We start from the raw sequence: 13,212 nt of genomic DNA, 5'->3' as shown, positions 1-13,212 counted from the left end.
CCCGGTTTGTCGGGACATGCATATAGGAATGTCGGCGTGATTTATGATGAAGAAATAGAAGAATGAAGATTTATGGACTCCATCGTATTCTGCCCGTCGCAAGCGTAGCTGATTAAAGTAACATTTGAAAAGATTGTAGGTACCTATACAGAATGGAATTTAATCGGTGATTTATGTAACAACAATTTTATTGCTTCTGTATAGAAAGTTTATTGAAGACATGTAGTTTTTAAAAAAATACTAGTAGAAAACCCAAGAAAAACAGAAGACATCTAAACACAAAACAGATAAAATCATATATTGTGTTTTTTTCGACCTACATACTTTGTATCCCCGCAACACCTCGTTCCTTTCAGCCAACAGCAGACAGACATACAACAAACTATCCACTCTAGTCGAGACAGAGAGCGAAATAAATAAATAAATAATAGCCACCCGAAGCGAACAGTTACATGTCCGGAGGTAGATAGAAAGTTCAAAGAGAATAGAATTCATGGTTACAAGAGGGTTACTCTCTAAATTGAGGAACGAACGAACAAAACTTGTCACACAATCGGCACGCTTAATACAACGAGATAGAGTCGTGGTTAGCGCTGCAGTTTTGTTTTTCCAAAGCTTCAGACCGCTGCGCCAACCACAGCCCTATCTCGTTGTATTAAGCGTGCCGATGGTGTGACAATTCTTCTTCGATCGTTCGTCGATTTAGAGAGTGACCCCTGTCCCAACACTTGCGGGATTAAAAGTTGAGCTCCGCACTCAACCCAGTTCCTAGAGCATACACCGTGGCCATCTGACTCCCCAGGGCCAAGTGTATGTGTTTCTTAACCGATCGAGCCGTGAAAACAGACTTAAATAAACTTGTATGGTGCGGAGCTAGTGCAGCGCGTATACCGCTAAGTGGCTTTCCCACGCCATAGAAATTCGCGTTTACTCGCCACTACCCGAACGGAGTAAAAACTTGCACTTCACATACAAATCAGTAAAAAGCCAATTCAATATAAACGGTTAATACTCAATTTTATTATCAAACTTCGGAATACCAAAGTCGTCGAAAGATATAAGATTGTCGATATCACATGCACAAGAACAAAATAATACGATATAGGTATCTATTCTACCGTACTTTTTTTGCAAAGATTATTTCCAACTTACCTTGGCAATATTTATTCACTAAACGAATCATCGCTATTGCCTTATATTTCACCGAAGTGTTGTCTGCCGACCCGGGGGAGTAGCGCGACAGAATATTGCGCACTATTCTGAATATTCCCGTGAAAGTTACCGGAAAGTTTCCGCTTTCTCGAGTATTTCTATTGCTTAAAAGAGCCCCTGAAACTCGGCTGGAGTGGAGGAATTCTGAATTGAGGAATCGAACTTCATTATTTTTCATTATTCACTGACCCATATTTTAAGCATACTTTGTCGAAAAAAAGTTTGTGTGAAAGAAAAATGCTTGAAATGTGTACAACGCTTGAATCAAATACATTATACCACTCCCGAAATTCCACCAATAAATTTCCAATGATAAATTATGTCTTTTTTAGGCTGAAATGCATGAAAACATTTTAAGCTATAAAGAAATAAACAAACTCAACGTTACCTAAAATTCTCATCATCACAACTCCCGGCACCTCCACAATCTGTCGTCGTATGTGTATTTGAGCGTGCACGTACGTCGGTCGCAATAAAAACTTTCCTTCCCTGAACCGGCAATATACGAGTGCACGCTCTCATACTGTAAACACATTTATAGTTCTCCTGCAAGAACGTACAAAAACAGGCACTCATCGATTCTCCAGCTCATCCAGGGCTGGTATACATTAGGGCAGTACTAAAAATTACAATACTATACGTCTTAAATCTAATCGCAAAGAATAAAATTTTGATTTTATTCTAAAGTTAGTAGTAGTCCTAATCCTAAAGTAGTTCTACCTGAGTAATTTTTCATGGTTCCTCAACGTCCAAAAATTTATAAATTATAATAATTGTGTAAACACGCCTTTATTCTGCTTAGACAGCGACCGTTTTAGACATTTTAGTGACAGTTTTAGACATTTTAGTGACAGTTTAGACATTTAGTGTGTAAGCGGTTTTTTGAAAAGGGATGGATATTGCAATTAATGCAGTCGACCTTTGGTGATTACATTACGGTAGAGTTAGTTATATATGCACTCACGACTTTAATCCCCGAAGGGGTAGTCAGAGGTGGCTTAGAAGTGAGCCACCCACTTTTCGCAGCACATTTGTACTCACGTGATAGGTTGCGAACCATATCGCCGTTTTTTGGAATAAGTACAATGCACTTAGGATACACATGTATAATTATAGAATATAGATTCGCAGGTTTCCTCACGATGTTTTCCATCACCGTAAGAGGACGTGGTATTATTTAAACTCCCTAATTGAAAACACAATTGAACGAATTCATTGGTACAGGCCAGGATACGAACCCTCGAACCTCTCGGCTGAGAGGACGAGGCCTTATCCATTACGCCACCACCGCTAGAGTTAGTTAGTATTGTAGTTATTATAATTATTATGTTGCATGATCATTTGTAATTTTATCACCATGTGTGACCATACAAAACAACTATACCATTGGAAAGCGTCGACGTCGTGTCGTCATTGTCGTTCAGTGAGAAACACAAGCTACATAAAACCTCCCCCACATACTCATTTTACCGGAAACGGTTGTCGCGTGCTAGACAGGCGTTTTCTCGGCGTTTTCCTTGCTAAGTGTGCGTTGGCCTTATTTCTGCTTTCCTGACATAAATTGTGCGATGTCGATGTGTGATGCTGTGTATTTATGCGATGAGGTTGTTATATTTTTACACTTGCTAGCAATGAAAACGTTTCAGTGACATGGACCAAATTAGTCTAAACAGAAAAGGCAAACTTAACGTTTGTAATATTGAAAAAAAAATACTCTGCTAACTCAGTCGGTGGCGAACAGTTCGCCTACTGGGGACACAGCCTGAGACCAATCGACTTGATATTGACGTCCCTAATAACCGTTTGGTGGGACAACAATATACATTTTACGGGCTCAAAGAACCTCAATTTGGGTTGTAACTCGATTCGACGGGATGTGAGGTCAGCGACCTCTTCATTGTAATAAGTGAGACATTCACTTGAGTTGAGTCATGTGATTATGTCTCAAGTTGTTTCATTATACAAATTCATTGTTTTGCTTTCATCACGGATACATTATCAGTTTTTACTTAAATTAATTAACTACCAACTTTTGATTTCGTTTATATAGATTTTCCCGTGTATGTAAATGCATCAATGTTTTTTTTGGGACGTTATACAAATATGAAATGGTGGTGAGCGGTCAATGCGAACAACTTTTGTTCTACGACTTTTGGAACTTCGCGGAACAAATTAATATTTAACTCTCTATAGTTGGTCACGTGAGTTTTTTACTATGAAAAGCATTTTTCTTATACGAGTTTCCAAAAGTCGTAGAGCAAAACTTGTACCGAATAATCCCCCAGATCACCCTTTTTCAGCTTATTATACTAGTTTTGCAACACCCTGTAGAAGATAAATGATACTACTATTTCATTATACCGAACTGTCAACTGTGTTATCCTTTATAATCATGGTCAAAATGTGTTTCAGTCCTAGTTTTTGGTGTTGACGTTTAATTACCGATCGTTAAAGGTTATTGGGGACCGTTGTTGTTGCTAGAGCCGGATTATTATTTAGATTGGCAATATATCACAAACTAGCTGTTCCCGCGCGCTTCGCTTCGCCTTAAAGAGATTTCCCGTGGGAATTCCGGGATAAAAAGTAGCCTATGTTCTTTCCCAGGGTCTACACCGTATGTATACCAAATTTCATTCAAATCCGTTCAGTAGTTTTGGCGTGAAAGAGTAACAGACAGACAGACACAGTTACTTTCGCATTTATAATATTAGTTAGGATGACATGTTGGTATCAATTTTAATTTGGTTTTGTTAGTTTGGATTGGCTGTCATGTTTACTATAATAATTTGATCAAACATGTACCGTTACAGTATATGAGAGCATATATACTTACCACTTAAGTATATCTTGGCTCATTAGACATCATACACAACATCTGTGGATGATCCAAGATCAGGGATTATACAGGGAAACTATATATTATTATGAATACGTACAAAATTATTACGCTATCACCAGAATTTTAACTCTGTAAGATTAACTTTTTTTAAATAAAAAAACACTTAATAGGTACTATTGCAGCTAATTTAACTATTTAGATTTAAACTGCAACAAAGTTCTAACAATCTTTCAACAGTCTACGAAACTCTTAACAAAAGCCTACGAAAAAGCGTAGCAAAAGGCTACGACATGCGTAGCAGGGGCCTACGAGAAGCGTAGCAATTGAAGGTGTGTACGAAATACTTGGCCAAAGATCTTTAATGAGCATAAAGGAATACGGAAAGCGTATTTAAGATTCTTCATTCAGTAATACGATGTATTGCACAGGCAATCTACAACTATACTCTACCTCTTTAGTTAGTATTAGTGTAATGAAGATACATGGCATTGTATCACGGAACACACCACAAAACAATCCTAAACTTCAACGGCAGACAGAGACAACACGAATCCAATGTTGCGACAAATTACGTGATAACGAACTAAGTCTTTAATGGAATTTGTTCCTAAGCGTGAAATTTTAATCGTTCTCGCTCCACTTCACTTCGTGATTATAACTCGAATGGGTGTGCGGTCGGCGTTTCCAACTCTAAGCTAACAAATTTAAGCTCCAATTTGCAATGTAATGAGAGTGTACGTACGTGTCTTTCGTAATGTATATCCCGAGATCCCGGCATTGTTGCTCTTTCATATTTCCTAGAGACATCGTAGAGAATTGTATAAAAATTAATAAATGCTCATTAGATGGTCTAGGACGTCAACAAACTCGGAACTATACTTATTAAATTTGTAGATTAAATTAATAACAATCTTAGGCTGGTAGGTTTGAAGAGTATAACTAACACATAAAATGTACCATGCACACCTTAAGTAGGATAAAAACACTAAAATAAAACCCAGTTAAACATCAGTTCAGTAATCGCCGCTTGCTCAGTAAACTAACTTATGCACTACTTGGTAGTCCTAATCACATCAATCAATCTTCATAATCTGAAACTAAATACACCGAACCATCCAATTTAATTAATTATTACAAGACCTAAACAAGATCAAAGGCAATAGATATCAAATTAATAAACAATCAAAGCAGCAAACTTCAGCGATGGCCGACGGCTTTGCAAGTTTCGGTGTTCCCGCCGGTGCTAGCCCAGTTTAGTTATACCTTTAACTAGTATGTCTAGATGTGTCGTGCACAATATCTTTAATATCTAGCACATGCTTTCTTACAGAAGTATGAAAGTTTTCCAGTCAGTTTTATTTCAAAAATCAAAGAATATATAAGGGAGTTTATTATGTATGTTACAATGTAATTGCATAGCAAAATATAGAAAACCATCGATATTTACTCGTATTATACAGACAAAATGTATTTCAGACAATCACTTAATAATACAGCCATTTATCTGGCCTGTCATAATATTTAACTCGGTAGCGTAAATAATGGCTGGAAAGTTATTTTAATTAGCAATACTGTACGGAACGACTAAAAGAAGTTTTGTTTTATTTGTAAATAGTTCATAGAAATAACTAGATCAAGTAGTTAACTCAATTACGCTCGCGAAGGTTCTGAGCGCTAAGATAAATACTTACTTATGTGTGTGTATAGATATAGATATAGTTTAAGTATGTACCTACCTACTAGTTGTTCGAGCACCTACCTACTTTAGTAATAATAATAAATAAATAGTGACAGGAAGTGAGGAGGCCAGCGCCATCTAGTAGGAAATAGCATAACGAAGTAGATCAATAGTGCACTAAATAGACCATGTAGTTCACCTACTCGACAACAGATGGCAGCCCCATCTAGAACATTCTACTTCTTATGAGTCTTTTCTAGAGCTTCCTGGAATTCTCTATCTTCGGTAGAGATTAGTATAAAAGGCAGACGCCAACACCTCACAGCAAGTCAGTTTAATAGAGAGAGTGAAACAGTAAACATCTCCAGTGAATTGTGAACAATAATACCAGTGTTTTATTTCGAAGACTCAATAGGCTAATAGCTACCTCTACGTCAGTGGCATTTCCTCATCTTCCTGAAGAACCAAACAGGTGCAACCGCCACTTCCTTCGCACCGTATAGTAATAGTTCATGAAACGGTCGAAGTGATCCGCACATTTGGTCCATCGGAGCCGGATTGAAGACTTTGGAATGCCTGTAACGAGGTCCACGACAGGGAGGCTACAGCGCGGCGGCCTAGAACAGAGGCCTACTGAAGAATCGTCGGCCGCCGGCGCCACCGCCTCCACCGCCACCGCTACAGACTCCGACACGCACACGCCGTCAACCGCCGTGAAAGCATCAACATCGACGGGTGTGTCCACCGGAGTATCGACGCCGCCCTCGTCTGCCGCCAGGGTGAATAGCGTCTCGCCCCCCGTAACAGGGGGGGCACCGCTCCCTGTGTTCGGGGGAGTACCGCCACCGCCCTCCACTGCCGCGAGGGTGGTTACAGCTGCTGCCGGAACGCCCTGCCCACCGTCATGCATCCGGGCTACTCCGCCAGCGTCTACAGCAAGATCGAAGGCCAAGTCATTAAAGGCACGCCGCATCGCCGAAGCGAAAGAAGAATTAGCGTGTCGTCAAGTTGAAATCGCCGAAGCAAAAGAAGAAATAGCACGTAGTAAAGAAGAAATAGCACGTCGTAAAGCTGAACTCGCCGCCGCCCGTCTCGCAGTTATTGAAGCTGAATCCGACACCGATGACGACGACGGCAGCATCAGTACCGAGATGGAGAGTACGCTCAAGGTCGACTCGTGGCTCAAGACACAGCAGAATGTACTGGCCATCAAGAACGAGCCTCACTCCGCGTCAGCAGCACCACCACCGCCAACAGAAGCTGCTGAGGAGTCCAGACAGCATGATGAGGACTACGTTCTACCGCCGCCAGTCGCCACCGCCGTCGACCCTGCCTCCACTGCCGCCGTCCCTGTCGCTCAGCCGCGGACAAGCGACTCTGTGAGCCTCACTGCCCTCGCCGAAGCTATTGCTCTAGCTGCAAGAGCCGGGGCGCCGCCGCCACCACCACCGCCACCGGCTCCGCGTCACATTAGTGAGCTACCGTACTTTAGTGGCGCGCCGCACGAGTGGCTACAGTTCAAGACCGCCTACTACGAGTCCGCCGCATCACTCGCGCCCTGCGACAACATGGGGCGCCTACGTCGATGCCTGAAAGGAAGAGCGAAGGAAGCTGTCAGCCGCCTGCTCATCACCAGCACGACGCCCGAGAACGTGATGAAGTCACTCGAATTGTGCTTCGGGCGCCCGGACAGCATCGCGCTCGCCGAGTTGGAACGTCTGCGCGCACTACGCCGGCCTACGGATATCGCTACAGAGTTCTGCTTCTTTGCAAACGAAGTAAGCAACATCGTAACGACACTTCAAGAGCTGCACCGCGACCGCTACCTCAACAATCCCGAGATCACGCAGCTCACAGTCGAGAAGCTCACCGCCGCCCACAAGCTTCGCTGGTTCGACTTCTCCGCCGCACAGTCGCCCGAGGAACCCGACCTGCTGAAGCTCAGCCGCTTCCTCACTCGGGAAGCCTCGATATGCGGGCCGCACGCACATGAGAAGACGTCGAGCATCGCCTACGAACCGAAGCAGCAGCAACAGCAGCAGCAGCCACGCCGCGCACAAAGGGCACACGCAACTGCGGAACAGAAAGTTTCGTGCCCAGTATGCTCCAACGCCGGCCACAACATAGCAGAATGCCGCAAGTTTGTAGAGAGCAACATCGACTCACGTTGGCAGCTAGCTAAGGAAAGCAGACTCTGCTTTCGTTGTCTACGCTACCGCAGCAAGACGCACCGATGCAGAATTAAGAAATGCGAAGTTGACGGCTGCGAGAGGTCACATCACCGACTGCTTCACTTCGTGCGCAAAGACGAGCCCGAATTAAAGAAAACGGAAGCAGTCGCCTCTTCGTGGACACCGAAGACGCAAGCGTATCTCAAGATAGTAAAGGTGCAAGTCTCCGGACCAGCGGGAGCGGTCGACACATGCGCGCTCCTAGACGACGGATCTACTGTTACGCTCATCGACAGTGACATTGCACAGAGGATCGGAGCCAGGGGGCCTATTGATCCTCTCTTCATAGAAGTGATCGCTGACACAAGCGTCGAAGAGTCCGCATCACGTCGCGTCACACTCACTCTCGAGGGGGCAAGCGGGACGCACATAGTCAACGCACGCACAGTAAGAAAGCTGCACCTCGCCGCACAGCGTGTCACCGAGCAAGACCTTGCCGGCTGCCCTCATCTAGAAGACATCCAGCACGAGCTGAAGCACGCAGACATGAAGCCAGGCCTGCTCATCGGGCAAGACAATTGGCACCTGCTCATGGCGTCGGAAGTGCGAGCGGGACAGCGACACCAACCAGTGGCTTCACGCACACCACTGGGCTGGGTTCTACACGGTGCACACACGCGCGCACTGGGACAGCGCGTGCACTACGTGAACAACATCATCAACCTCGAAGACAGCATGGACGAGCAGCTGAAGAGACACTTCGCGCTCGACTCATTAATGATCACACCGAAGACACCAAAGTCTGACCCAGAACAGCGAGCACTCGACCTGCTCACCAAGAACACCATAGCACGAGACGACGGCCGATATGAAACGTCTCTACTGTGGAAGAAGGATGACTTCAGCATGCCAAACAACTACGAGAACACGCTGAAGAGACTTCACAGCATCGAGAAGAAGATTGATCGCGACGCTGACCTCAAAGAAAAGTACGAGAAACAGATGGAGAGCCTTATTACAAAGGGCTACGCTGAAGTCGCGCCACCGACCACATCAAACAAAGTGTGGTATCTACCGCATTTCGCAGTCGTCAATCCGAACAAGGGCAAGATTCGCATTGTCCTGGACGCAGCAGCCACATATAAAGGCGTCTCACTAAATGACCACTTACTCACCGGGCCAGACCTACTACAGTCGTTGCCGGGAGTACTAATGCGCTTCAGACAGCATGCAGTCGCCGTGACAGCTGATATCGCCGAGATGTTCATGCAGGTGAAGATACGCGCTGAGGATCGAGATGCCCTTCGCTACCTGTGGAGGGGCAACAAGCGTGATGGGCCGCCAACAGAATACAGAATGACGTCACTCATATTCGGCGCTACAAGTTCACCATCAACAGCAATCTACGTGAAGAATATTAACGCACTCAAGTACGAAGCCACTCACCCCGAGGCAGTAGACGCAATTATCAACAAACACTACGTTGACGACTACCTCGACAGCCACAAGACCGAAGAGCAAGCGATCAAGGTGGCGCAGGACGTCCGCGACATACACCGGCGAGGCCACTTCGTGCCGCGGCAATGGGCATCAAACTCCGAGGCAGTACTCAAAGCACTCGGCGAAACAGGCAACGAGCCCATGAACATTAAGATCGATGATGGATCAAGCGAACGAGTCCTAGGTCTCATCTGGCGGCCAAAGTCCGATGCGCTCGGTTTCAACCTAGACTTGGCGCGTCTGCCGCCTGCAGTCATAGAAAAGAAGATACCCACGAAGAGAGAAGCACTCAAGATCGTCATGTCGCTGTATGATCCGCTCGGATTTGCCGCGCCTGTCACCGTGCGAGCAAAACAGCTACTTCAAGAGGCGTGGCGGCGCGGCACTACCTGGGACCAGCCAATAGATGAAGACCTCTCAGAACAATGGCAACAATGGATGATGCACCTGGAAGGGCTACGCCGTGTCTCAATACCGAGGTGCTACGCCCGCTACAGCGACGCTACGAGTCTACAGCTACATATATTTGTCGATGCGAGCGAGTCCGCATACGCTGCCGCTCTTTATTGGCGGGCGGTAACAGCAGAGGGTAAGACATACCTATCGCTCGTCATAGCAAAGGCGCGAGTGGCACCGCTCAAGCTCACTTCGATCCCGCGCCTCGAGCTACAAGCCGCCGTTATGGGCTGCCGTATGGCCGCAGCCGTCATTGAAGAACACCAAGTTAAGCCCGAATCGAAGACCTTCTGGACCGACAGTAAGACGGTGCTGACATGGCTGAAGAACGGCTCAAGATCGTACCGCCCGTTCGTCGCGCACCGCATAGCTGACATCGAGGAAAACAGCTCTACAAATGAATGGCGCTGGATACCTACGAAACTCAACGTGGCCGACGACGCTACAAGGGATGTGCCACGCGACTTCGACGCTGACCACCGATGGTACAAGGGCCCATCCTTCTTACTCGAGGACCCTACTGCCTGGCCGGCGGAAAAACCACTTCTAACGAAGAAAACAGGCGAAGAGAAAACGACCTCAGTTACCGAAAAGTCTGCACAACTAAAAGAAGCGCTGCCAGACTACAACCGTTTCTCTAAGTGGGAAAAACTGCTACGAGCTACAGCAAGAGTTTTACACTTCATACAGCTGTGCCGGCCACGTGATCAGCGAGTCAACTACAAAAGAACTGCGAAAAATAGCGAAAAAGACCCTGACTGGCGCAAGAAAACAGCTACGAAACCGAACAAGCGTGCGACAGTGAAAACTACAGAAGACAGAAAATACCTCCCGCTCACCGGGCAGCTACTACGTGAGGCGGAAATACTACTCGTACGCCTAAGTCAACAGCAAGCCTTCGACTCAGAAATAGAAGACTTACAGAAAAACAGAACCCTGAACGCGAGAAGCAGGCTGCGCCACCTTGCGGTCGTCGCTGAAAATGGAATACTACTATTGAAATCGCGAATCGGCCGTACACTCAATATAGAACAAGGAGTCATCAGCCCTGCAATACTCGACGGCAATCATCAAATCACGAAACTGTGGATCGACTACACACACCGCCATTTGATGCACGCAGGAGCCGAAACTACAGTTAATGAGTGCAGACAGCACTACTGGATACTCCGCCTTCGCACAGTGGTGAAGATGATGATTCATCGATGTCGACCATGCCGCATCAGGAAAGATTCACCCCCGCAGCCACCTACAGGAGACCACCCATCGAGCCGCCTTGCACACCACTGCAGGCCCTATACCTACACCGGCCTGGACTACTTCGGGCCTCTGACAGTCACCGTGGGCCGCACTCGACAGAAGCGATATGTGGCGCTCTTCACGTGTCTCACGACGCGCGCCGTACACTTAGAACTGGTGGACTCTCTCACCACTAGCTCGGCAGTGATGGCGCTGCGTAGGCACATGGCACTCTACGGAACACCTACTGAGCTATGGTCCGACAACGGCACGAACCTGCGCGGGGCTGATAGAGAGCTGCGGCAATCAATCGACGCCGCTACAGCTGATGAAGCGGCCCAACAGAAGATCAACTGGCGCTACATACCTCCTGGGGCTCCTTTCATGGGTGGGGCCTGGGAGAGACTGGTGCGGTCAGTGAAGACCGCCCTTTACGCCGTCCTGAACGAGCAGCACCCAGCCGAAGAGGTGCTGCGCACACTGCTAGCCGAGGCAGAATACGCAGTAAACAGCCGCCCGCTCACGCATGTGTCACTCGAGCCCGACGACCCCGAGGCCTTGACACCGAACCATTTCCTGCTCGGCGGATCAGGACGCGTACACGCGCCTGGCAGCTTCGACGACAAGGACCTCATCAGCCGCAGTCACTGGCGCGCCTCTCAGCGCCTGGCCGACCTCTTCTGGGCAAGATGGCTACGAGAGTACCTGCCTGAACTTCAGCACCGGCGGGAGCCTCACGGACGCGGCGAAGCAGTCAAGATTGGCGACATTGTCATGGTGGCAGACGGCAACCTACCGCGCAACACGTGGCCAAAGGGCGTTGTCACGGCTGTCTACCCCGGACAAGACGGCATCGTAAGAACAGTCGACGTCCAAACCAAAGGAGGAACCCTTAGAAGACCGACCAAGAAGCTGGTGATCCTGCCTACAGCTCCAGACGTTCCGATCAAAGAATTCAACGCCCTGCAGGCGATGACCGGCGGGAGAGATGTACGGAACGACTAAAAGAAGTTTTGTTTTATTTGTAAATAGTTCATAGAAATAACTAGATCAAGTAGTTAACTCAATTACGCTCGCGAAGGTTCTGAGCGCTAAGATAAATACTTACTTATGTGTGTGTATAGATATAGATATAGTTTAAGTATGTACCTACCTACTAGTTGTTCGAGCACCTACCTACTTTAGTAATAATAATAAATAAATAGTGACAGGAAGTGAGGAGGCCAGCGCCATCTAGTAGGAAATAGCATAACGAAGTAGATCAATAGTGCACTAAATAGACCATGTAGTTCACCTACTCGACAACAGATGGCAGCCCCATCTAGAACATTCTACTTCTTATGAGTCTTTTCTAGAGCTTCCTGGAATTCTCTATCTTCGGTAGAGATTAGTATAAAAGGCAGACGCCAACACCTCACAGCAAGTCAGTTTAATAGAGAGAGTGAAACAGTAAACATCTCCAGTGAATTGTGAACAATAATACCAGTGTTTTATTTCGAAGACTCAATAGGCTAATAGCTACCTCTACGTCAGTGGCATTTCCTCATCTTCCTGAAGAACCAAACAGGTGCAACCGCCACTTCCTTCGCACCGTATAGTAATAGTTCATGAAACGGTCGAAGTGATCCGCACAAATACCAATTTTCGGCTCGGTGTTCATTAAAAATGTTTAAATCCCCATTTATATTCAGACACGTGCCGGCATTACGAATCAGGCCTGTGAAATTCAATCTTTAATCGCAAGAAAAGGTAAAATTACAAATGAATGTTAACATTTGAATAATTTTTTTTCGGCCTGGCGCAGGAAGTTTGCTAAATTTTATAGTCGTAAATAGCATAGTAGGAGGAAATCTCAATTTAACTGATTTCGGGCTCTGCAATGTGGACTCTAACTGCCACTATGAATCAGATACATTGAATGAAATGTACAATAAAACATGTAATAAGTGACAACCTGTAGTTACTTTAAGCGATGCAAATATGGAACTGTATGCGTTTTCTGGGTAAGTTTCGGAGAGCTGTCGTGCAATCGGCACGTTTTTTGAAACGAGAAAAAGTCGTGGTACGCGGGGTTATTGTTGCAGCTCTGTGGCACTTTGTAGTTGTTAATAGTACAT

The 13,212-nt window shown here is 46.0% G+C and overlaps 2 protein-coding genes across 3 annotated transcripts in view; both read left to right on the top strand.

Moving 5' to 3' along the window:
- The window catches only part of LOC105383672 (receptor-type tyrosine-protein phosphatase kappa), a 128,468-nt gene that overhangs the window by 47,468 nt on the left and 67,788 nt on the right, over positions 1–13,212 (top strand). The window lies entirely within an intron of this gene.
- LOC125489998 lies at positions 6,302–12,729 on the top strand. Its single transcript, XM_048627908.1, has one exon. It carries the CDS (start codon positions 6,302–6,304, stop codon positions 12,098–12,100), a length of 5,799 nt encoding a protein of 1,932 aa, XP_048483865.1. The 3' UTR covers positions 12,101–12,729.

Source organism: Plutella xylostella, chromosome 19, assembly GCF_932276165.1.
Source record: "Plutella xylostella chromosome 19, ilPluXylo3.1, whole genome shotgun sequence".
Lineage (NCBI taxonomy): Eukaryota > Metazoa > Arthropoda > Insecta > Lepidoptera > Plutellidae > Plutella > Plutella xylostella.
Note: the sequence above shows the minus strand (reverse complement) of the source record. Positions and strands in the feature narration are given on the sequence as shown.